At 42.8% G+C, this 25,428-nt stretch overlaps 1 protein-coding gene across 8 annotated transcripts in view; it reads left to right on the top strand.

Moving 5' to 3' along the window:
* Nucleotides 1-25,428, top strand: part of MAP3K4 (mitogen-activated protein kinase kinase kinase 4) — a 151,826-nt gene that overhangs the window by 26,273 nt on the left and 100,125 nt on the right. For 3 of the 8 annotated variants that reach the window (XM_058534036.1, XM_058534037.1, XM_058534034.1), the window contains exon 1: nt 18,049-18,356. The exons of 1 other annotated variant lie outside the window; for it this stretch is intronic. In XM_058534036.1, coding sequence (XP_058390019.1) covers nt 18,226-18,356 — 131 coding nt within the window. In that variant the 5' untranslated portion in view covers nt 18,049-18,225. Of the gene's footprint in view, nt 1-18,043; nt 18,357-25,428 lie in introns of those variants that run through there. 4 more of the 8 variants (XM_058534041.1, XM_058534038.1, XM_058534040.1 and 1 more) reach the window with 2 other exon arrangements.

Raw genomic sequence — 25,428 nt, 5'->3', positions numbered from 1 at the left:
ATCTTGACCATTGACTTGGTATCAAAGACCCTCCGTGATCAGACTCTATCTTTCAGGCCCATCTTTCACTGAATCCCTGATGTACCCCATGTTCTGTCCACATTTCAGACGATTCAGGGACAGGAAGAGAACATTAAGAACCTGTGCTAAGAGATGCTGCCTGAGTGACAGCATGATTTTACATGGCAACGAATCCTATACATTAATTTGCTATCAAAGTCTGTGTCAAGCCCAGATGTTGGGGAGAAAGTGAAAATGACACCCCAAACAAAACAAGAGTCCCTTTAGCTCATGTGTTTGCTAACAGCCCGTGTGTGTCAAACTTGATGAAATGCGTTTACAATCCCCTGCCCAACATTAAAGAAAGCAGCTGTGAGTTCTCATCGTGTGAACTCTACGAGCCATGGAAGCAATTTAGCTAATGGCACTGAGTATCAGTTTATGCTGAGACAGAGAGTGGACTGTCTTCTCTCCTGGGCGTTTTGCCTTTTGGACAGCTCATGGGAACATGCGTAGAGACTATAGAGGGCATATAGGGCATTTTAGGAGAACTGGGCATGTGGCGGTCAACATTGACACATTTATGGATCCACTCAGAGTTCGAAGTGCTTTGAACTATTCTTTCTAATTTATCTTATTCATTTAGTCTTAGCTAGGTATGTTTATTTGCAAATATTTGCTTAGCACCTGCTATGCAAAATCCAGTAGGGAATTCCAATGACTATTTGTGACATTTTTCTTCACCTTGCATTTCTTCCATTATAAACTCCATAAGGCCAGAGATCTTGTCTTTTACATTTGTGAATCCCTAGCTTTGGGCGGCGGGGGGAGGGAAGGGACAATGACTGGCTCATAAAAGAAGCTCAAAATATAGCTATTGAATTAGTGACTTTGTGATGTGTTAATCTCCAAAAGAGATTTGATTCTCTAAAGTTGGTTTTACATAATTGAAGCAGAGAGCATTTAGAAAGTGAATGGACTTAGAACATGAGTTCATATGCTGGCTGTGATATTTATTAGCTGTACCTCGATCAGGAAACCTGACCTCTGAGCCTCAATCCTAACCAGTACAATGGGACAATGTAACTGCCCCTCAAGTTTCTTCTGAGGATTAAAGGATGGAGTATACATGAGGTTCCCGGTGCAGAGTGGTACTCATGGTCATCATTATAAGCGTTATAAGAGTTAAATGGTTGAGAGTGAGGGCTTTAGAATCAGCCCTTGGCTCTAGTCTCAGTTCTACCATTGTCTTGCTTTGTGATCCCTGTGAATCATATGGCACTCTGCCTAGCACACAGTGAGTGATTGATAAATTATTATTATTAACAACAGAAGGCAATTATCATTTTGGTTATTAATAAATTACTTCTCTAGAAGGACATACAAAACAAAGATATTCAAATCCATTTAGAAGGAAGAGAAGGGCCGGCCCTGTGGCTTAGCGGTTAAGTGCGTGTGCTCCGCTACTGGCGGCCCGGGTTCGGATCCCGGGCAAGCACCGACGCACTGCTTCTCCGGCCATGCTGAGGCCGCGTCCCACATACAGCAACTGAAAGGATGTGCAACTATGACATACACCTATCTACTGGGGCTTTGAGGGGAAAAAAAAGGAGGAGGATTGGCAATAGATGTTAGCTCAGAGCTGGTCTTCCTCAGCAAAAAGAGGAGGATTAGCATGGATGTTAGCTCAGGGCTGATCTTCCTCCCCCCCTCCCCCCGAAAAAAAAGAAGGAAGATAAATAAATTTTAGAGGAACTTGGGATGAGAAAATTTCTATAATGAGCACCAAATTTAGCTTTGGGTTTCCTGGCAACCAGGGCAATAAAAAGAAACACAATAGTTTACAGAATTATTATTATCAGTTATAATTAGTCAACTAGAGCTGTGCTGTCCAATATGGTCACCAGTAGCCACATGTGGTAATCATTGAGTCTTTGAAATGTGGCTCATCCAAACTGAGATGTGCTGAAAGAGTAAAATACACGGGATTTTGAAGACTTAATATGAAAAAGTAAAATATCTCATTAATAAAGTTTTATGTTGATTACATGTTGAAATTATGGTATTTTGGTTATTTGGATTAAATAAAAAATATATATTTTTTCATTTATAAAGGTTTACTCCTGACAAAGGTGCCTAGAGACATGAAAAAATATATTTGTCAGGGCTCAGAGCCTGACAGGACCTAGAACTTTGGACCTATAAGGGTCATTTATTTTAATAAACTCATAAGTTATGCTTTCGCCTATCTGTTCCCACATCTGTTCTGATTGTTTTTTGGGTTTTTTTGTTGTTGTTTATTTGTTTTCTTTTTGTTTTTTTAATTCAGTTTATTTAAACTAAAAAAAAAGGCAGTTCACCCATTTCTCCCACCTACCACCCCCTGTATTATTAACATTAATTCCACTTGTTTCTTTTTACTTTTTCAGTGTGGCTACTAGAAAATTAAAAATTTTATATATGGCTCACATTATATCTCTCTTGGACAACACTGTACTTTTTTTACTCTCCACTATTCTAAGTGGAACTTATTTATATTTTTATATTAATATAAAATATTATAATTATATAACATGTTATATAATTACAATGTATTATAATATCAACATGTAAATATATAATATAATAAAATATAAAATAAGTAATAAATATATAATATAGTATATATGTAATTATATACAATATAATTAATAATAAAATAGTAATATAAATATAAAACAATGTAATATAATAACATACTGTTATATACTTTATATTATTTATAGAAGAGGCTTTTGATAACCAAATGAGTAATAGCTTCACCTACAATTTTAAAGAAAATTTGACAAGTATCTTGATGAGGGAGGGATGTAATGATCATTGTATTAGCTACCATTACTCAATGCTTATGTATGTACTAGACACAAACCTAATTTCTTAACATGTATCAATCATTTAAAAACTCATAAGTGGTATGATTATTCTTACATTACGACAGAAACCCTTAGTAACTGGTATAAGATCTAAAACTATCTGTCTTCTCTTTTTCTACCTTTTGAGTATCATTCACAGCATTCAGCCAAGTGCTGGGCAGCAAATGGTGCTCCATAAACAGGTGTATAAATGAATAAATAAATAAATAGTGCTCTCCTCTCCTTGTGCCATTCAGCTTAGCCGTGAGATATGTTCTCTTACACCTCAGTAAGAGCAGGACATTTAGAAGTCTATGAAATCTGGGAATAAATTGTCACCTGAAATTGTGTTGTGGTTTGAAGTCTGCAAGAAGAACTTGGCACGAGAAGTGAAGCGAGTCTGCTGATAGATTTCCTCAAGCTCAATTGTGCTCGGAGCCTGACTGTGTCAAGGTTAACTGAGTTACAATTAAAGAATTAGCTATTTCCTGTGGGTAAAAAGCATCTCTGGGACCAGCCCAGTGGTGTAGTAGTTCAGTTCGTGCACTCCGCTTTGGTGGCCTGGGGTTCTCGGGTTCGGATCCCAAACACAGACCTACACACTGCTTATCAAGCCGTGCTGTGATAGGCATCCCACATATAAAGTAGAGGAAGATGGGCACAGATGTTAGCTCAGAGCCAATCTTCCTCAGCAAAAAGAGGAGGATTGGCAACAGATGTTAGCTCAGAGCAAGTTTTCCTCACACATACCCACACAAAAGCATCTTTAAATTTTTTGAAATGCTTGTGTATTTTGAAGAAAGTTATTACAGCTTGTATTGATTGACTGAGTGCATTAAAAAAACAAATATTTCAAAGAATAAATGGTATGTACAAGACCTAAAACTGTCAAAGAAAGTAAATAAATCTGATCTCTTATCCCCAACCTTCTACACTCCACTGAGACTGGGAGAAAGGAACTGTGGAGTTTAGGAAAATAAGTTTTGAAGTTTAACTGTAAGTCAAAAATATAAAAATATGTCCAGCTCTATGTGTGAATTGAAAGAAGGACCGAGAAAATACTGCCTCTCTTTTAGGTTTCACAACCTGCAGAGATAGGAAAACAGAAATCATTTGAGAGTTACAGAGACGATGACAGGTTTGGAAAATGGGTCTAATGAGCAAAGAATGTAGTAGTTGGCGTTACTTTTCCTGAGGAAAAGAGAGGAAGTTAGCATTGATCGAGAATGTGTGGGCACTAGTACGTGGTAGGATTCCCTCTGCACTAATGCTGGGCAGAATGAATGGTCTTAAGATGGTCGTAAGTGTGGATTTCAGGTTATAGCTAAAAGAATTTCTTCACAGTCTGGGCTGTAAACTGATGATCTGGCCCACGGGGAGAAGGAGAAAAATCTTTCTTCCAGGAAGTCCTTCAGTAGGCTGATCTTGGCTACCTGTGATAGTTTGGGGTGTTCTGGGGTCACTGATTGTGGAGCTTCGTATTTGACATAGCTGCTGTCCCTAAAAACGGTGATCAGCACCAGCTATTTGTTTATTTATTTATTTATTTTGTGAGGAAGATTAGCCCTGAGCTAATATCTGTTGCCAATCCTCCTCTTTTTTTTTTTTTTTTTTTTTTTGCTGAGGAAGATTGGCCCGGGGCTAACATCCATGCACATCTTCCTCTACTTTTTATATGTGGGACACCTGCCACAGCATGGCTTGATGAGCAGTGTGTAGCTCCACTCCTGGGATCCGAACTGGCGAACCCCTGGTCGCTGAAGCAGAGCGTGTGAACTTAACCACTACGCCACCAGGCCCGCCCCTGCACCAGATATTTAGACAACAGCTTTCTTGAATCAGGACACTTCATCCACATCTTAGTCATTCTCAAACCACATGAGTGACACAGGAGAGGTGCGGTTATTATTTTTTTATAGGATTGAGTTGAGAAAATGAGATATAGAAGGTCAGAGATTGGCTCTTGGTTGCATAGGAAAACCCCTCGCATCAAATCCAGGGCTTCTCCTCAAGACCATGAGACCGTTTGCAGGAATATATTTGAATGTGAAGGTTCCTGCAGTACAGCATTTATATTGCAATTCACAGCTCCTTGTCCTTGGCTGGGATGAAAGGACCTGTAATGAGCCGGTGTGTCAGGTGTCCATGGGGCCGCTTTTCAGCCATGGATGGAGGCACAAGAAGGCGCTCTGTTGGGTCACAAGGTCTACAGCCCAGGGGACACAGGGCTGCCCACACCTTACTGCAAATCAAAACATGAGTTCTTCTGATCATGAGGACAAGATTCTGCAGCTTAAAAGCCATCGAAGTTGATTCATTTCAACAAACTACAATATTTTATTCCAATAAAATATCTCAGCAAAACCACTATTGCTCAGAATTGAAAAACTATGAGGAATTGAAGCATTTACCACTTGGACATTGGTGGTTTTTAGTAGCTGTGTGTGTGGAAGCTTGGTAGAATTTGGAAATCCATTTTCAGCAGACATAAAGAACTGCTACTAACACCTCCATCACCTTGAGTCACTGACTCATGAATGTAAAAGTGGCTCTTAGGCACTTTAGATTGAGATAAAAGTTGATTTTTAAAAAAACACATGTTGAGTTAAGGAAAGAACATTGTTAACATCAGAGCATAGAACAAATAACAATTTAAGATAAGCATTAGAGACCTGGATTTATCATGATTATATTTATTGAATGTTTCGAGGAGAATAATAAAGATTTCAGAGATCCCTCATATCTCTTCCTGCATTGTTCCACTGAAGAGCCTGGAATTAGTCATTGAGGTGTTTCTGTTTATTTATCAGAAGTTAGCTCAGCACAGACGCAAGGCTGGTTATGATGGGTCTTGATGTGAAAGTAGATAACCTACTGACCTTTGCCTTTGGGTCCTCCAGCTCATAACTGATCACAACATTGACATGGATTACTTCCAGGTCATATGATTATTGACATTGATTGCTTCTGGGTCATTCTCCTTTCTGAGATGCCAGAGAGCTAATAGTTGCCCAGGTGTGATGCCTCATGAAGTCTGAGCCCTGTTTTTTGTCACTTGACTATTGATTGCGTCTTTTCCATGTGCTAGGTGCTGAGAAGAATGCAAAAGAAAGATAAATTTTGCCCCCCAAAAGATTGCCCTCTAGCTCAGGGACAAATGCAGCACACCCAAGCTAATCAAGTCCAAAGTGAAGGCTGTGTGTGCCCCTGGAGGTGGCCAAGTGGAGCCTGGGGCAGAGAGAGACAGGCCACCTGGAGAGGCTGAGGACTTTGTCACCGAGGAGGTGAGACCTGGGCTGGATCCAGAAGGACGGGCAGAGAGCACTCACTGCCTGATGTTGTTACTTCAATGTTAGCATGCTTGTCTTATCTCCCAACCAGATTGCACACTCCCAGGGGACAATTACCTTTCCCTAGGTAACCACCACAAAGCCTTGCATACAGTAGGCGAAAATAATCTCCTCTGGAATAAGGCTATCATGAAAGTGCTCAAAAATAAGGGGGGGAGGTTAATTTGCAATTATTGAAATTGTTAATATTGATGATGAGACATCTTTAAAAAGATCTTTTTAAAGTCTCTGTGATTCTCCTGTAAACATTTCAATGACTCTACTCATGATAGAGCCAGAGATTTGTAATGCTTATCTTAAATGGCTATTTGTTTTATGCTCTGATGTTGACAGTGTTTTGTTTTTTTGTGTGTGAGGAAGATCAGCCCTGAGCTAACATCCGTGCCAATCCTCCTCTTTTTGCTGAGGAAGACTGGCCCTGGGCTAACATCTGTGCCTATCTTCCTCTTTATATGGGACGCCGCCACAGCATGGCCTGACAAGCGGTGCCTCGGTGCGCGCCCAGGATCCAAACCTGGGCCGCAAGCAGTGGAACGCACGCACTTAACCGCTGTGCCACGGGGCCAGCCCCAGACAGTGTTCTTTCTTAAACTCAACATGATTATTTTTTCAAAATCAACTTTGATCTCAATCTGAAGTCCTTAAGAGCCATTTCTAGGAAGGGGGAGGCTGATTTGCAAGGCACGTCCTAGAGGAACTGCCTGAGGAGGCTATTGAAAAATTTAATAATTAGGAGATAAGATCATCGAATGTGGAAGCCTGATGGCTGTGGCAGTGGACTCTGGACACCAGATGTGAGGAGTGCTCCGGGTGAGGTTGAGACATGTGCGTGGTGTCCATTTGATGGGACTCCTGTCCTACCTACGTTGCTGGACTCAGGGAATCGAGGAGAGACAGGAAGGGAACCAAGGCTGCGTGGAAGCCAGTGTCTGGAGGACAAGGGCTATCTTCACATTCGTGTGTTATTCCTACTTTTTCACTTTTACCAGCTACTTTTATTTCATGTTGATAAGCACCTTTGTTTCGGTGTTTTCCAAAGAGCAAATGGGAGCAAACCCAGAACCCAGATAAAGTAACCAGAACACTCTCCCACACATCTGCCCCCCTGTGGTCGAGGTGTTTGGCCAGTTCCTAAACACGCCATGGTGGTGACCTAATAATAGCAGAAGCCTCACAGCCTGGCAGGCAGCAGGGGACATGGAGAAGTCTGGCCTGAGACGCTCTGGCGTGTCCAGGCCTCGTGCTCGGGTTCGACTTTCACACAGTCCCTGAGCACCCAGCAAAATGGGACCTGGGACGACTCTGTCTGGCGATCTGGTATGAATGAATCACACCAAAGACTGCCAACAAAGAGAGAGATTTACAGTCTCCAGCCTGAAGTTCTCAGCGTTTTCAGATGCGGACAGGGGCTAGAGCTCTCTCCTGACGTGGCACGGGCTTCAGGCCCAGGCCGATCTGGTCCCTCTGTGCTGCTGCTAGGGAACCTCAGCGACTTCGAAATGCATGTTAATCTGCTCTCTCGTTGTGACAGTTCATATTGTGCTACGAATCTAAAATTAAGACTGCAAACTGAGAAGAAGAACTTCAGGGCCGTCCAGGAGCCACTGCGGTTTGCACACGAAGTACAGCCTGACATCTGAAATGCTTCCCTTTCGAATCTCCACCCTTCATCCCACCCTTGTCACCATATCCTCTGAACTGTGTCTGTCCCCCACACCCTGCAGGCGCCTTTGCTCTCTGGCCTTCCCTCTCCCTCAATGCCCTCCCACCCTTTCTACCTATGACACCCTATTGGTCTCCCAGGGCCCTGCTGAAATGCCACCTCCTGCCCGAAGGTGTCTCTCATCAGCCTCCTTCCACAGAGGCCCACACATATTGCTTTATGATGGTCATGTTTGATGACATGGAAGAGTCTTGCTCTGCAGGCAGTTGGTCAATACCATGTCTTAACATGGTTTAATGCTCCAGGTGCAGACCTAGAGCAAAGATGCAGAGAAAACCACAGACCTAACGTCACAACTGGCTCTGGTTCTCACACTGATTTATATGATTCTAATATATATTATTATATAATATTTATACAATAGATTTATATCATATTTATATGTAAATATTAATTATAGAAATATGATATATATGTATAATAAATACAGTATATTTATAATATTTTCATTTATTTATAAATATAACCTGGGGAATTTGTTTAAAATATAGATGTGTGGGGGGCCGGCCCCGTGGCTTAGCGGTTAAGTGCGCGCGCTCCGCTACTGGCGGCCCGGGTTCGGATCCTGGGTGCGCACTGACACACCGCTTCTCCGGCCATGCTGAGGCCGCGTCCCACATACAGCAACTAGAAGGATGTGCCACTATGACATACAACTATCTACTGGGGCTTTGGGGAAAAAAGAGGAGGATTGGCAATAGATGTTAGCTCAGGGCCAGTCTTCCTCAGCAAAAAGAGGAGGATTAGCATGGATGTTGGCTCAGGGCTGATGTTCCTCACACACACACAAAAAAAGATGCTAGATGCCTGGGTCCTACCCCACGGGTACTGATCTGCTGATTCCTGGATGGGGCCTAGTGATTTGCATTTCCATGTAGAGCTTTCGATGCTGGTGGTCTAGGGATCCTGCTTGGCACAAATCTAGGATGTGCTGACCTGCTCCTACCTCCATCCTGCTCCCCTCATATTTAGCCCTCTCTCAGTGCTGGACTCAATGAGATCCTTGTGTGATGGTTAATTTTATGTGCCAGCATGGCTGGGCTGACCCAGATATGTGGTCAAACATGATTCTGGATGTTTCTGTGAGGGTGTTTTGGCATGAGATTAAATTAAAATTGGTGGATGTTGAGTAAAGCAGATTGCCCTCCATAATGTGGGTGGGCCTTGTCTAATCAGTTGACAGCCTGCATAGAACAAAAGCCTGACCTCCCCTGAGCAAAAGAGAATTCTGCCAGCAGACAGCATTTGGATTTCATGGGCAACATCAGCTCTCCCCTGGGTCTCCAGCCTGCCAGCCTATGCTGCAGATTTTGGACTTGTCAGCTTTCATAATCTTGTGAGCCAATTCCTTAAAATAAATAAACAAATAAATAATCAATCAATCAATCAGTCTCCTATTGGCTCCCATTGGCTATTGTCATGTTGGTGTCCTCCCACCCCACTCTAGGCCCCTTTCCTCAGAGGGCCACCACACGGCTTCCAGATGCTCCTGTGGTGATTTCCCGGAGTGGCTGTGGGTCCTCTCAGCCACTATGAGAAACCTAGGTGTATTAGTTCCTCAGGGCTGTGTAACAAAGTACCACAAACTGAGTGGCTTCAAGCAGTAGACATTTATGTTCTCACAGTTCCGGAGGCCAGAAGCCCAAAATCAGGGTGTCTGCCGAGCCCTGCTCCCTCTGAAGGCTCTAGGTGAGGATCCTTCCCTGCCTCTTCCAGCTTCTGGTATTTGCCAGCAATCGTTGGCTTGTAGATGCATCACTGCAATCTCTGCCTCTGTTCCCACATGGCCTTCTCCCTGTGTCTCTTCACATTGCCTTTCCTCTATGCATGTCTATCTCTGTGTGTATTCTCCTTTTCTTATGAGGATGCCATTTGCATTGAATTAAGGGCCAACCCTACTCTGGTATGACTTCATCTTAATTTACATCTTAAATACATCTGCAAAGATCCCATTTCCAAATAAGGTCACATTCACAGGTACCAGGGGTTAGGACTTCAACATCTCTTTGTTGACGGATATAGTTCAACTCACAACACCAGGATCACCGTATACTTGCTGATTGCGTCTGGCCAGGGGGCTTAGTTATCTTTGCTTGAATTCAACACCTCCAATTTTTCTCTTGGTCATTTTCTTTAAGCACAGGTCTGTTATCTATCCAAGCAGAGTTCTATATGCTTGCAACTCAAAGTGTAGTCCACCCTCAGGCAGCATCCACAGCACTTAGGAGCTTGTAGAAATGTAGACTCTCTGGTCCCACTGTAAACCTACTGACTTGTGAATCTGCAATTTATTTAACAAGATCTCCAGGTGATGGCTAACCATTTCAAATTTTGAAAAGCAGTACTCTAAATAACAAAGGTTCACCTTCCAATAGAATTATCTCCAGCCTATACTACCGGAGTCTGGAGGGAGTGGGGGGAAGAGAATGATTAATCTGGAAAAAAATTTTTAAAGATTTTTTTGTTGCCCTTTTGGGGGAGAACCACAAAATAGCTGTTCTCAAATGTTAAACATTTATTTTATGTAGTCCTAGATAGAACATTGGATAGACGTATTAGGGAGGCAGGTTTGGAATTATTACGAACATTGATTTCCTAAGAATAAGAGTTGTCAAAATACAGAATAGACTGCCTTATGAAACCGGGAAATTCAAGCCTTGGACGCTTTGGTGATTGATAAAGAGAAAAATCTTGCTCCCAGAAGACAGATTAGGTAGCTTTGAAGGATGTTTTCAAGTCAAGGATTTCACGTTGTTGCAAAACTACTCTGAAAGTGTAAACCTCAGAAGGGTGGGTCTTTGACTTTTTGACACTTATTTCTGGTCTTTGGTTATGAGTCTATTGGCTCAAAGTATTTCTGATGTGCATCAGAGTCATATGTAAAAATCAGTGTTTTAAACTCCATTTCAGTATTTATCCATGACTACTGTTCTCTTACTTCAACCAGAATAAGGTAAGAGCCTGTTATGTGTTGAAGTGAAAGTGTATATACACAAACAGCCAAAAAGGCCGTTAAGATTCTCCACTGTCAGTATAAGAATCCAGGTTATTTCTGCTCTTTCTAGTATTTTTTTGTGACTTAAAGCTTCACATAATGTGAGTTAACATTGCTTTTACTCCTCATACTGAATGTCTATTTTTCATGTAGTTTTTCTTCCTTGCTGGTGTCCATCTTGGTTGTCTCTGACTCTTTAGAACATCTGTTATACTTAAAAAAAAAAATCTACCTTATGATGCTTCTTAGAGTCTACTCGTACCACAGTAATTTTATCTTAGGCTTATTTACCCTATTAGATCCATCCATCTACCCATCCATCCATCCAGTTCATTTTTTCCATAGACATTTTACTGAAAATGTACTCTGTGTAGTGTGTTATTCTAGGTGCTGAAGATCCAAGCAGGAAATATTGCCTGCTCTTGAGAGAGGCACAGGGGAAGAAATACGCATGTATCAACCAAATACATAGATGCAAATAGGAAGGTGGATAGGGCTGAAGTAAGCGTTTGCCCAAGATGTTATGGGGACATTGAGGGGAGCACCTAGCTGTCAGGTTAGGGCAGGCTGGTGTGGAGCTTGGAGAAGCCTTCCCAGAGTGAGGTGGGAGACCCTTCAACTGCATGTGGAAGGAGGAGTGACTTGGCCACGTGGAAGTGAAGAGCAGAAGACTCTGGCAGAGGGCATGGGAGCTCCTCACTGGTCTAGTCATCCGTTCGGCGTGCCTGGTTCCATGTCGTGTGCAAATTATACACTTATTGATTTGAAGGGACCTGAAAATCATTTAGGAACTGCTACTTGCAGTCTCAGAGTTCTCGAAAACTCACACCTGGACATCTGAAAGAGAAAGTAAAGGGGGAGAATCAGGTAAGCTCTGTGGACGTTTTGGTGGAGAAATGATGGAAATTTTTGGCTAGCAAGAAGAGTGGGCTCCCTCGGGACTTTCATTTTTTAAAGCTCCCTGTTCCTCACATTGGCTGGATCCTGGGGAGGCGAATAGAGGAGTCAGAGCAGGGAGGAAGAAATGGGGGAGCTCCTGACTTTTGCTGCCTGCACCTCCAGGAGGAAATGGAGTGGAGGACTCTTCACTGTGGTTTTCTGCTGGCACATCCTCCCCCGCACCCCCTTCCTTGGTCTAACTTTTTATATACTGGAGGCCACTTCCTTTCCCTTTCTTAGTTTCATTCACACTATTCTAACCATTAGAAAAGAGAGAGTAACTTTTATCCTTTGTTCAATGATTCAGAGCCCTCGTGGGCTCATTTTAGACCCTTTGTACAGAGGAGAATGTCTGAAATAAGGGGTGATTTTTTGTCTTGGTGAAGAAATAACAAAAACAGGCAAATCACCTCTCAGAAAAAATCAGGGGAGATTTTATCTAACTTCCACCACTCAGCAGAGAAGGATGAAACATAAATATTACAAGAACTATTTAAAAAGTGCAGTAACTGGGCCCGGCCCTGTGGCATAGTGGTTAAGTTCGAGCACTCAGCTTTGGTGGCCCAGGGTTCGAGGGTTCAGATCCCACTCAAGGACCTACTCACCGCTCATCAAGCCATGCTGAGGTGGCATCCCATATAAAGTAGAGGAAGATGGGCACGCATGTTAGCCCAAGGCCAATCTTCCTCAGCAAAAAGAGGAGGATTGGCAACAGATGTTAGCTCAGGGCTGATCTTCCTCAAAAAAAAAGAAAAAGAAAAAGTGCGGTAACTAATTACCTTTGTACCTATCCAATATTTTTTGTGTTTTACTAGTAAGTAGAAATAGATGTCATCGTGTCGTTATGCAAAACAAAAACCAATGGGTGTAATGCTCAGTTTAGGTTCTCCTTACAAAGAGTGAGGTTTTCATTGCTCTGTTTCCCTGAGTCGGCCTTTCTCTGTGTGCTGGAGAGAAAATGAATCAGCCTCTCTGGTCGTGACTAGATTAGGATGTTTGTCCTCTGGCTTTTCTGGCCTCTGTGGAGCTGGGCAGAGCTGCCAAGGAGCGACCCAAGAGGAGAGGGCAGGGCTGTGTAGTCTTTGTCTGAGCGTTCGCCCAGGAATCTGGGTGGAAAGCTCACCAATACCACAGAGAAGGGAGAAACTTACTCTAAGTAAAGGCATGATAATTGTAAAAACTATAGCTTTAGAGTTTTTTTTTTTTTTAAATAACAAAGACATAATCCTATGGACAGCGTAGCTTGGCACAAAAATTCTTTTTGAATTGTCTTGCAACAAAACCTATAAAATTGACTTTCTGCTAATACACTAGCCTTGATAAGATACTAAGGTACTACAATGATGCCTTTTACAATTTATATATGTTTATAATATAATTTATAATATTTATTATTATATGTTATAAATATATGTGTGTATATATGTATATACATATATAGTGTGTATATATATTTATATATCTGATATAAATATATATAGTTTATATATATTTATATATAAAGTTTGAGACTTCATAACAGCAGTAGCATGTGTCAAAATTGGGCCTGAAACTAGTGGTAAGCAAAGTTAAGAAAGTTATGTCAGGGCTGGCCCAGTGGTGTAGTGGTTAAGTTTGTGTGCTCTGCTTCGGTGGCCCAGGTTTGCAAGTTTGGATCCTGGGCACGGACCTACACAACACTCATCAAGCCATGCTCTGGTGGCATCCCACATACAAAATAGAGGAAGATGGGCACAGATGTTAGCCCAGGGCCAGTCTTCCTCAGCAAAAAGAGGAGGATTGGCAACAGATGTTAGCTCAGGGCTAATCTTCTTCACCAAAAAAAAAAAAAAAAGAATATTATGTAGGTTCTTTAGTAAAACTTTAATCAAGCTCTTGTAACTCATTTTAAAGTAAAGAAATTTAATAAGGACTATGTGAATTCAGTCTTGAGAATAGACAGCGAGAGGCAATCCTCTGAAGATTTTGTTATCATTGTTTTTAAGAACATGATTAAAGGCAATGAGACCAGTCATGTGCTAAACAGTGATAAATTTAGATACAAAAATCTAATTATAATAGTAGTTAATTAATGTTAAAAATAAAAGCATGTACTTCCTGAGTGCAACAGTATTTACTGAGTTCCTCTGGTGTATTGGACACTGTGCAGGCACCAGAGACGCCCAGACGAAACCTTGGTCCCCTCTCTCCAGGACTGTTCACCTGGTGGTTAGGAGTCACAGTGGTGGATGACAGAAGGGGGTGCCTGTCCTAGAGGAGCACACATAGTATCCAAGAAGGTAGAGAAAGAATCTGGGGGCTACTGGGGGTGGGTGCTGTGAGGGCCTGGGTAGGGGAAAAAGTCAGTGCACTTCAGTTCAGTATTTAGTACCAGTTAAGTTAGGTTTCTGCACATGATGCCTTACGTGATTAGCTAAATGTAAATTTGTTTGGTTCCTGCAATAGGCAGTACCCTCAAGTAGAAATTAAAACAACAACAACAAGGGGCCAGCCCGGTGGTGTAGTGGTTAAGTTCCAGTGCTCCGCTTCAGAGGCCCGGGGTTCGCAGGTTCGGATCTGGAGTGCACACCGACGCACCACTGGTCAAGCCATGGTGTGGCAGCATCCCATGTAAAGTAGAGGAAGATGGGCACGGATGTTAGCCCAGGGCCAATCTTCCTCAGCAAAAAGAGGACGATTGGCAACAGATGTTAGCTCAGGGCTAATATTCCTCACACACACACACACACACACACACACAAATAAATAAATAAATAAATAAATAAAACAACAACAAGAAGCCACACATCTCCCTAATGCTGGTCTCTATCTGCAGAGTGTTTTTGTGGCCTCAGTGCATGTGTGTGCATGTCAGCTCCCTTAAAGTCAGTCGTCACAGTTGGTTGGAATACCAACATCAAAGAATAGATGGTGTAGTGCTGTTGAGAGGAGAGGGGTGCATTTGATTATACAACATTCAAAACTTCTCTTACCGAATCTCTTAATTCTCAAGTTGGTGTGCCCGATGCACAGTAAGCCAAACACTGAGACATTGGTGCTTGGAGATGGAGAAAGGTTTATTTTAATTGGCCAAGATGAGAAGGCAGGAGCATAGGTTCTCTCAAATCCGCCTTCCCAAGAGAAGAAAGCACGGGATTTTTATAAAGCTAAGGGGTGTGGCAGGAAGAGTTTCAGAGAAACAAAAGGGTAATCTGTGTTTCTTTTACTCCCAATAAGCCCCTGGGCAATCTGACTTCTGGGTGTCAATAGCAGCAGGGGGCTGGTTATCTGGTGATCCTTGAAGGCATTCTCTTTATTCTGTAAAACAAGGTCATAAATCCTCGTGCCCTTTGAGTTACCTACCCCTCAGGTTAAATAGGAAAACAGCAAATTGACAAGATTAACTTCTTTTTATATCGAGGTAGGAAGGTAATCTTATTGAATATTTACAGTAACCCTCAGGTACCTGGTTTCACTTCTAATATGCCTTCCAAGCAGGGTTCTGGCCCGGTAAATTGTAAAGGAAAATTAGGAAGAGAACTAGAATTACAGAAAGCTGGGAAATACTTTGCTGAGCTTCCTTCACACAACAGAAATGAATTAGCACATGACTATATATATATATATATATATTTTAGTAAGATAAAATCAGTTTATCTCTTTTGAACAAATAGTTTTAAATTATCATTTGAATAGATGCCATTCTTAGCCTGCTGGAATGCCCTGTCCTAGGGGGAGCACTTAGCCAGGTCAGAGATGGCCTCCTAAGAAGCAGGCATGGCTTAGGCCTGAAAGGTCTGGCCAGATGGACAGAGTGGCATGATGGAATAGGAACTCCTTTTGCACAATTCTAGTAGCAGGACCAGCTGTGGAGCATTTGAAGAACTCAAAAAGGTTCATTACGGACTTTCTTCTAACAGCAGTGAGGTGTCAATAAAATGAGTTAGGTAAGAGTGTGACGTGTCCGGATGGAGCTTCAGAACGATGATTGTGCCTGCAGGGTGGGAAAAGATGGGGTTGGGAGTGGACAGACAATAGAGGCAAGGGTACCAGGTGGTCCCCTTCCAATTATCCAGGTGGATATGACGGTGGTCTGAATGAGTAGGGATGGAGAAAAGTGAAGGGATTTGAGAGGAGGTAGAATTTGACAGGATTATGGACTCATTGGTCAGGGGGCCGAGAGTGTGGTGGTTCTGAGTTCTGACTGAGTGGAGGGTGCTGCACAAGTCAGAGAACATAGGCAAGGGGCAGGTTTGAGGCTGGTCTGGGTAAGAAGGAAATAACTTCAGATGTTGAAATGTGCAATACTGAACTGCTGAAATGAAGTCACACAGAATAGGAGAACACACACATAACAAGAAAGGCTGACGCATAACACAATACTAACTTGAATGAAGAAAAAGTTCACTGCACTTCAACTGAATATTTAGTACTAGTTTAGTACTTCTACTCCTGATGCTTTACATGATTAATTAAATGTAAATTTGCTTGGTTCCTGCTAAAATAGACAGTACCCTCAAGTGGAAATTAAAGCAACAACAATAAACCGCTCATCTCCCAAATGCTCGTCTATGTAGCAAATATCACAGATTTACAAGCTTGGAGACCTGAGGACAGGCCCCAGGCTGACTGTCCTCAGGAATTATTTGTGAACCATGACTTATTCAAAACATTAAAATACTTAAAGTTGAGTTAGTGAGGATGAAGTTAAATGATTTGGTCATACCACTATTTCAGAAGAAAATTATAATAAATTCTTATTTGAATTTCAAATTTTCTTCTGAAATAATGGTATGACCAAATCATTTAACTTTATCCTGACCAATCTAGGTAAAACAGCATTCCTCTCTCCAACCTCTTTCCCGGCTGACTCTTCTCCATAGCAGTTGTTGATTAGCTATAGATTTGCTTGTTTATTTTTCTTTTGTTTTCTGTCTGTTCCTCTTACTTAACTAGGATGTTAGCTCTATGAGGAAAAGACGTGGTCTGTTTTGCTCATTGCTATATGCCCAGCATCTAGTCTAGTTCCTGGCACATATACACATTTAATAAGTTATTTGTTGAATGAATGTTGTTAAATAAATAAAATGAATGTCATTTCTGAAATTCAGCACTATCAGGCTATATACGTAACACAGACTATCATGATAAAGAAAATAGATTGAAGCAGTTTTTAAACTACGGAGAAATTTCTGTAACATACTTTGAGCGCAACAGAGATAATTTCCTTTAAATATAATCATATTTAAATTTTTCTGCCTAGGCCAGTTCCTTACCAACATTTATCCAAAACGTGTATTTTACATATTCAAGCTCAACTGAAAGAGGTTTTATAAACCAGCGCATTTGAATGAATAGAAATGTACTTAATTTGAAATGATGCTATTTTTGAATTAACCCTGAACTTCACCCCATGGGAGATTTTGTAAATATTTGCAACGTAAAACTGGGAAGCCTCAAGTGCTCTCTAAGAGTACACGATGCAGTGGAATTTCAACAGTATTTCTATAACTCTGAAGCAGTCTTAGAACTTTTCTCCTTCAGTGCAGGAGCACTCCAGCCCGGTTCTGGAAGATCAGTACACAACCTTGTGATACTGAGGTTAGATCACTGTTTTTGATGTGATCAAAAACACTGATCCGAGTTTGGTGTGTGTGCTGAAGACTGCGCCTTCATGAGAACGCACCCCCCGACCCCCCAGGAATCCCGGGTCCTCCGAAGCCTCCACGCCCGCAGGTGAGTTGTGAGTGGCTGTGTTACATCCAACCCTATTTCTGAGGATGGCATCACCTCTGGCGGTGATCCACTTGGTGAAGTTTACAAAGCACTTAGAAGTCAGGAATCGCCGCCCCGCCGCGGCCGGGCTGCTCCTGCCGGGTCCTCCGTGCACGCCCACCGCCGACCGGCTGGGAGCACAGCCCACCGCACACTCCCGGCCAGCGAAACCGGGCGGCGGCGGGAAGACCCCCGGCCCCCGGGGCAACCGCCGCGACCTCGACGTGCCTCCTACGCCGCCGCCTCGGCCGCCCACGCCGCCGGCCACCCGGGCCGCTCCCTCCGCCCCGCCCCGCCCCTCGCCGGCCCTCCCCGCCCGTCGGCCCCAGCGCCCGCCGCCGCCGCCGCCGCCGCCGCCGCCGCCGCCGCCGCCCTGGGAGGCTTGTCCCTCGCCGCCCGCCGTAGCCCGGCGCTGGCCGGTCCCCGTTTCCAAGATGGCCGCGGCGCGAGCGGCTCCTGCGGCGGGCTAGAGGCGGAGGCGGAGCCGAGTCAGTCCCGCACTTCGGCGCTCCAGTCACCCGCGCCAGGCTGCAGCTTCCTGCCCGCCGCGGCCATGCGGGGCTCCGTGCACGGATGAGAGAAGCCGCCGCCGAGCTGGTCCCCCCGCCCGCCTCCGCCGTCACCCCCGCCGCCGCCATGGAGGAACCGCCGCCGCCGCCGGAACCCGAGCCCGAACCCGAGCCCGAGCGCTGCCGGGCGGCGAGGTGAGTGGGGCTGCCGCAGCCGGCCCGGCGCAGAAAGCGGGGCTCGTGCGGGCCCTGGCTCGGGGGCAGGCAGAGGGGGCGTGGGGGGGAGTCTTTGCTTCCCGCCAGGTGGTAGGGCAGCATCCAGGCTCCGGGGCCGAGCCGGAGGGGCGGGGTGCAGCGCCGGGACCGGGGGCACGGAGGCCGGGGGTGCCGAGGGACCCCTGCCCGGGCGCCCAGCCTTCTGGACCTCCCTGCAGCTTCCCTGCTCGCCCGGAGCGCAGCGGGGCTGGGAACGTGGTGGGGACCCCGGTCCTGCGGGAACTGCGACCCCTTCCCTCGCCGCGAGCTTTTGAACGGGGGCCGCGCTGCAATTGCTCCATCGTTACTAAACGAAATGCTCCCGCTGCTCCGCTCCAATTCAAGTCAAGAAGTAGACGCTCGTGCAGCAGATAGGCACTGGCTATTTCGCCTCCGTTCTCCTCCTGCCCTCCTTTGGGCCCCCCCTCCAAGAGCGTGTCTGCTGTCACTCCTGTAAGAAGCTGCACTTCGTCTCTGCAGACGGGCAGAGTGGTTTCTCTTTCCGAGGGCCCTGTGCCGGCCTTCGGTAGTAGCATTGTGCAGATTGTTGCCCACACGTGCACATAAACTAAAGGATTAATTTGTTTAAAACTTGGTCACTGCAGGAAGCTCTAAGATGGAACTTTGGTACCCAAAGCGTTTGTTGCATTCTGTTCCTTAGAGACTCTTAATTAATTTTGTGGCATTTTTTAAATTTGGGAGATCAAACTCACCCTCTAAGAATTTGCCTCTTATACGCCCGTTTGTCTGTTCAAATGTCCTCTTACCCCCGTCCTTTGCATCCGAGAGTAAACTTGCAAACTGCTGCCCCCTGTCCCCTCTAATGAAAATACTTGCACAGCTCCTGCTGCATCTGTCTTGCTCTGTAGTTCCAGGAATAAGGCAGTTAAGTGTCCTCTTTCTTTTTCCTGCTTAAAGAAATTTTAAACAAAGTCTGTAAGTTGTAGTTAGAACTGAACACAGGAACTGCATTCTTGTTTGTCATGACCCAGTCAGCCCGAACAGATTTGTTTTATTTTTGTAAGCTGTGAAGAAAGTCGTTCTTCATTTTCTTTATGGTAGTTCTGAGATATTCCTGTGAGCTTTTAAGGAAAAACTTCTCTAAATAATGGTACATGGTGTAAGGAGAATTCATTTTGGTTTTTTGTTCAATACATCTAACATTTTTAGAAGTTTTGTCAAAAAGTTTATTGCATAAATTTGTTAGTAGTCTTTGAGCATTTTGACTTCTTTAAGTTTTTCTTTAAAAATATATAATAGAGAGTGCTTACTGAATGCTTAAAATGTGCCATTTTCTTTGCTTCTATTAACCCATTTAATCCTTAAAACAACTCTATGAGGTAGGTCCTATTATTTGTCTTTTACAGATGAGGAAACTGAGGCACAAAGGTTAAGTATCTTGTCCAAGGTTTCACAGCTGGTAGTGAAGTGAATCTGGCTGCACATTACATGCCCTTAACCACCATGAAGAAGTAGTGTGATTTCATTATCCAAATGGGCAGAAGTTATAATTCTGTACAACTATACCTTGGGAAAAAAATGGATGTGAACATGCTTAGGTAGAAGTAAAAAGGACAGAGAAAAATAGAAATATGCCATAAAAATGACTTTATCCAATGATAAAAAGAAACCTTAATTTTTCAACCAGGTTTCTGTCTGATTTGTTATAATAAAAATAGGTTAGGATAATGGGCTTCATCCAACTTTAAGTGAACAGCAGTGCACAGAACAAGAAGATCTTAGAAATATTTTTCTTAGCAACATTGCAGTTAATTTTACAATAGCAAATTTCTGCAACAGATTACTTGACAAAGCTGTTATTTTCTCTTTTATACACCCTCATTGTCACCACCACCTCTTCAATACACAGAGCTGACCTCAAACAAACTTACTGTAGATCATTAGTAAAAGATGCTTCAGGGGTTCTGCAGTTGTTTGTTTAATTTCTTTTATTTATGTTTTTAACCATTTTAAAGAATCTCAACAAGCATGTTCAAAATGTGGTAGATGCCACATTTTAACATGTCGCAGACCAATAATGGGGTGATTTGTGCTACCAGGTTAACCAGTTTTGGGACAGACCCAAGTAAAGCTCTGTCTGCCGTCTTTGTTTGTGTACTTTGTCGGTGTGTCATTGATTAGGAAGACTTCGAATGCACAGGTCTTGAGTAGAATGCAGGCCCACACACGTTGGCCAGTGCACCACTGCAGCGGGTGCCAGCCCCGAGCATCTGCTGGGTGCATGCTGACGTGAGAGTTAGGCAGTGACTGAGGAACACAAAACAGGTTGAGAGGTGATAGTGCTCTGATAGTTTTGCTGCTTGTTGTCAGTTGTGGATACTTCTTGTCCTTATTTTTGATAAAGAACTCATGGTTGGGGCCGGCCTGGTGGCGCAAGTGGTTAAGTGCGCGCGCTCTGCTGCAGTGGCCTGGGGTTCGCCAGTTCGGATCCCGGGTGCGCACTGACACACTGCGTGTGGAGCCATGCTGTGGCGGCGTCCCATATAAAGTAGAGGAAGATGGGCACGGATGTTAGCTCAGGGCCAGTCTTTCTCAGTAAAAAGAGGAGGATTGGCATCAGATGTTAGCTCAGGGCTGATCTTCCTCCCAACAAAAAAAACAGAACTCTTGATAAGCATAGCAGTTGTTATCGTTAGTGATTAAACTTAGAAGTAAACATTCCTTATAATTTCTTTTACATTCCTTATAATTTCTTTTACAAGCTTCGGGATGAGTTGTAGGAGGATCCTGAGATGACAAGCAGAGCTATTGAAACTAATTTGGAACAATTTACTTTTATAATTTCTTGAATCTGAACTTAAAAATAGAACTTGGGTGTTAAGGCTGATACCGCTCCCAGGGCCGGCCAGGTGGTGCAGCAGTTAAGTGTGCACTCCGCTTCCGAGGCCCGAGGGTTTGCAGGTTCGGCTCCCAGGCGCGCATCTGGGGCACGCACCACCGCACCACTTGTCAAGCCGTGCTGTGGCGGCCTCCCATATAAAGTGGAGGAAGGTGGGCACGGATATTAGCCCAGGGCCAATCTTCCTTGGCAAAAAGAGGAGGATTGGCATTGGATGTTAGCTCAGGGCTGATCTTCCTCACAAAAAAAAAAAAAGACTGCTCTCTACTAACCTTTCATTTGAAATATTTATGTTAAAAATAGCCTCATGGTTCTCACTTATTGACCTTGTAAAGTACATGTTACATGAACTTAAAAATAACTTTTTTTTACCAATGACCATATTATTTGCTTTATATGATATGGTTTGTGTAAGTTCATTTGAAAAAATGGGTTTCACTACTAAAAAAGTACTTGCATATCCTATCACTCCTAGGCTATTTGATCTCTCTCTCAACTTGAATGTTCCCTTTGAGCCTGCTTGACAGTCTTGACACTGGATGTCACCTATTCTCCCTAGCAAAGTCTGCCTTGGGTGCAGCTGCAGGCTGGCGGCAGCGTCAGTGCTGGGCGTGGCTTGAGACCATTACAACAGTAGATACCATGGGCGGGGGCGGCTCTAGGCGGAGCAGCAGTGACCACGCAGCAGTAACAAAGGGCTCCAGTGATGGCAGAAGCTCCCTCACGTTCAGAAATGGGGACGACTTGTCTCTCAAGAAGGACTTTGTGGTTCCCTTTAATTGTCATGATGTTAGAAGTTGCTTCTACTTCCTTCACATGTGTTCTCTTGGTGTCTTGTAAATCTTGTTCTGAGCTCTACTGAAATAGGGGATATAAGATCTTGACTGCTTACTGGATACATTTGCCTTAATAACTTCCTGTTACTTAGTAATTCCTCATTCCTCAGTGATCTTTTTTACTCATAGAGTTCTGGTTGTCTCAGCCGTCTCATTTGCCCAGGTGGTATGTATTCTTTTTAAAGACACTTTCATGTTGCCAATCAGTAGGCCATTGGAAATAGTTTCTTTAAAGAGAAAATAGAAGAGATGTCAGAAAAGGGGTCTGGCCTCTCACTGCTGTGGATCTTTATAAGCTGGCTTTCCCTTGGCAGGATGAAGTAAACAAGGTCCAGGTCCTGTGCTTCAGCTCCTATTCAGCTTTGTCTACACCTGGTGGGTCAGTGTGTTCTCTTACCTTTAGAAAGCCAAAGTGTAATCAAGAGATTGATTGGTAAGCATGACATCAGCAAGGGAAGTTAGTTGCATGATCTTAGTGACTAATGTTAACAGACCAGGCAGGTTGGCTCACGTCCCTCTCAGACGTCCCCTCTGCTTCTAGTATGAGAGGCATGTGACAGAGTCTTACTCTTGGGTTTTCCTTTCGAGAGACGTCACACAGGCTACTTTTTTTTTCTCTTGTCGCTGACTTCCCTCAGATGGTTGGGTTATAGTGTGTTTGTTATTAATCTTCAGTCTTAATTATGTTATGACAAACCTTGCTCTTCCTGCTTTTTTTTGAGGTATACTGTATCTTTGTCCCTAAAGACATTTGTTTAGATAACCCTCAATGGTAGATGTTTACTAATGGTAAGGCTCAGAGGATCAGCTGTCTCCACCTTCCCCATAATTCACCCCCTGCCGCCGCCCCCCCCCCCCCCCCCCCCGCAAAGAATCCTTTGGCATCGTTTCTGAAAAGGTGTGGCAAAGAGGTCAGTGGTTGGTGCTTTCGTAAAATACTTTTTGACTCTTGTGAGTATTGTGTTCAAAAAAGATGATGATGGTATGTGGTTTTTCTGGATTTAGTCATAAAATTAAATTTAAAATATTTAGAACCACATTAGAATTCTGTGCAGCTATTAAAAACCATGTTTTTGGGGGCCGGCCTGGTGGCGCATGCGGTTAAGTGCGCACACTCCGCTGCGGCGGCCCGGGGTTCACTAGTTCAGACGCCGGGCGCACACCGACGCATTGCTTGTTGAGCCACGCTGTGGCGGCGTCCCATATAAAGTAGAGGAAGATGAGCACAGATGTTAGCTCAGGGCCAATCTTCCTCAGTGGGAAAAAAAAAAAAAAGGAGGAGGATTGGTATCAGATGTTAGCTCAGGGCTGCTCTTCCTAACAAAAAAAAAAACCATGTTTTTAAGGAATATTCAGTGACATGGGAAAATCCTTTGATATAAATCCTTCTAGAGAAGTCCTTATAGATAAGTGAGACCTGAGTATCTAAGATTGTCAAGTACTTCTGTGATATATACATACCTACCACTGTGTTCAATGAAAAAAGCAGGTTATAAAACTGTATTTGCAGAAGATGGTAGTCAGAATTTGAGATGACTGCTCAGATCATGTATGTATCTCCACCAGCTATGTCTGTCTCGCCTCCATCTCCCCTCTCCTCCATTCTGGCCTCTCTCTTGACTCGAGCTTCATGATTCGGATTGCAGCTGCCCTTTTCTTACACACTCCTGGCTGTAAGGATGGGCACTTAACCCAAGCCAGGCCATTGGGGTTCTTTCCTGGGATTTTTCAAATTGAAGCTGGGAGAGAGAAATGCTCTTTTTAATGATCAAAATATATACTGTGGAGTCCTGGGCCTAGAGCTAGCTTGCTGAAGCTGTAGTCACAGTCTCATGGAGAAGTAGTTTGGTCTCAGACAATGACGTTAATCCCCAGAGAAGAACAGAGAGGCCAGAAGAGGTCCTTGGCCAGTTTCCTTTTATGCTAGGTTCACCCCCATTTTTCTCTTGATTTGATATGTGAGTTAATAAATTCTCTCTTTTTGCTTAGACTATTAATAATTTTAGTTGGGTGTCTTAAAATCCTAACTAATGCTCAGTATGATCCCATTTAAGAAAAAGTATATATGTGCGTAGAAAAAAGATTAAAAGGATACATACTAATTTTTCCTAAAATTTTTTATAATGAACATGTTATATGTTTTTATTTTATAATAAAAAGCTAATTATATAGCCCAAATTCTTGTATATTTATAATTTTGTTTCCTTTCTTTGAATTGTTACTAAAATTGAAATTGATAAGATTCCATATGTCATATAAAGAGAATATTGTTGCCAGATTTTAAATTAACTTAAATTTTCTTTTTTAAAATTTATTTTTAATATCTATGAACTATCTGAGCTGACTGTATTGAGCTGATTTTCTTTAATTATTTAGTTCATCCTGGGTAACAGAATTTGTAAATTAGTAACACCAGCAGTAACAAAACAAGCAAAAGACTTGCTTTATGATGCCCTTTTATATTTATAGAATATTATTTAGAATCTGTAACTGTATTCTCAACAAGTATGTTACGTTAAAATGCTTTCCCCCTTTTTCAGAGGCGTATTTGAAATTGCTGTATTTTAAAAGGAACATTATTCCTCTGGAAAGTAGGTGTGGTAGGTACATTCTTATATTTCCCACAGACTTCGCACTCATGTAGTGGAGTGCAGTTTGCGTTTAGAAGTTTGTTCACCAACAGCATAGGCAAAATGAAAATTTGTTTTTGACCTATAAGAACATCCATTTGTCATATTTTGCAGACATCGGTAGGAGTATTAGTCTCATGAATCACGTGGATGCCAAATATTTCTTAAGTGGTAGGGAAAGCTATTAAGAATATATTAGGCATTCTATCAAAAGTGTTTCATAAGTGGATTTCATTTCAGCATAATTCCAGAAGAACTAAACCTTCTGTGGAGAAAAGTGGATACTAAGCTTTAAAGCTGATGAGATTTGATGTTTTCAGTGGAGAGGTTTTTTTTTGCATGTGAGCAGGCTATTTGAGGATACTGCTGAACTGTAGAATGTTCTGAATAGGGCTTATTAGAGGACACCTAGTTTAGAGATGTAAAATTAATAGAGATTGTCAACCTTTTTAGTCTTTCAGTGGAAATATTTTGGGAGAAAATTTAATACATGCATTATTTTTATTGTACCATTAAAAATCCTAAAGTCTTTTTAAGTAGGAACATAAATACGTGGGAACATAAATTTTTTATGTAGGAACATAAAAAAAAAACCCCAAATACAACTTGGTTTTCTCATAAAATTTTGAGAGTTAGTTTTTTGAATGTTTAAGTATTTAGTTCTTCTTCAAATAAGGAATTAAGCA

This window comes from Diceros bicornis, chromosome 39 (assembly GCF_020826845.1).
Source record: "Diceros bicornis minor isolate mBicDic1 chromosome 39, mDicBic1.mat.cur, whole genome shotgun sequence".
NCBI lineage: Eukaryota > Metazoa > Chordata > Mammalia > Perissodactyla > Rhinocerotidae > Diceros > Diceros bicornis.
This window is presented reverse-complemented; position numbering and strand designations above follow the sequence as displayed.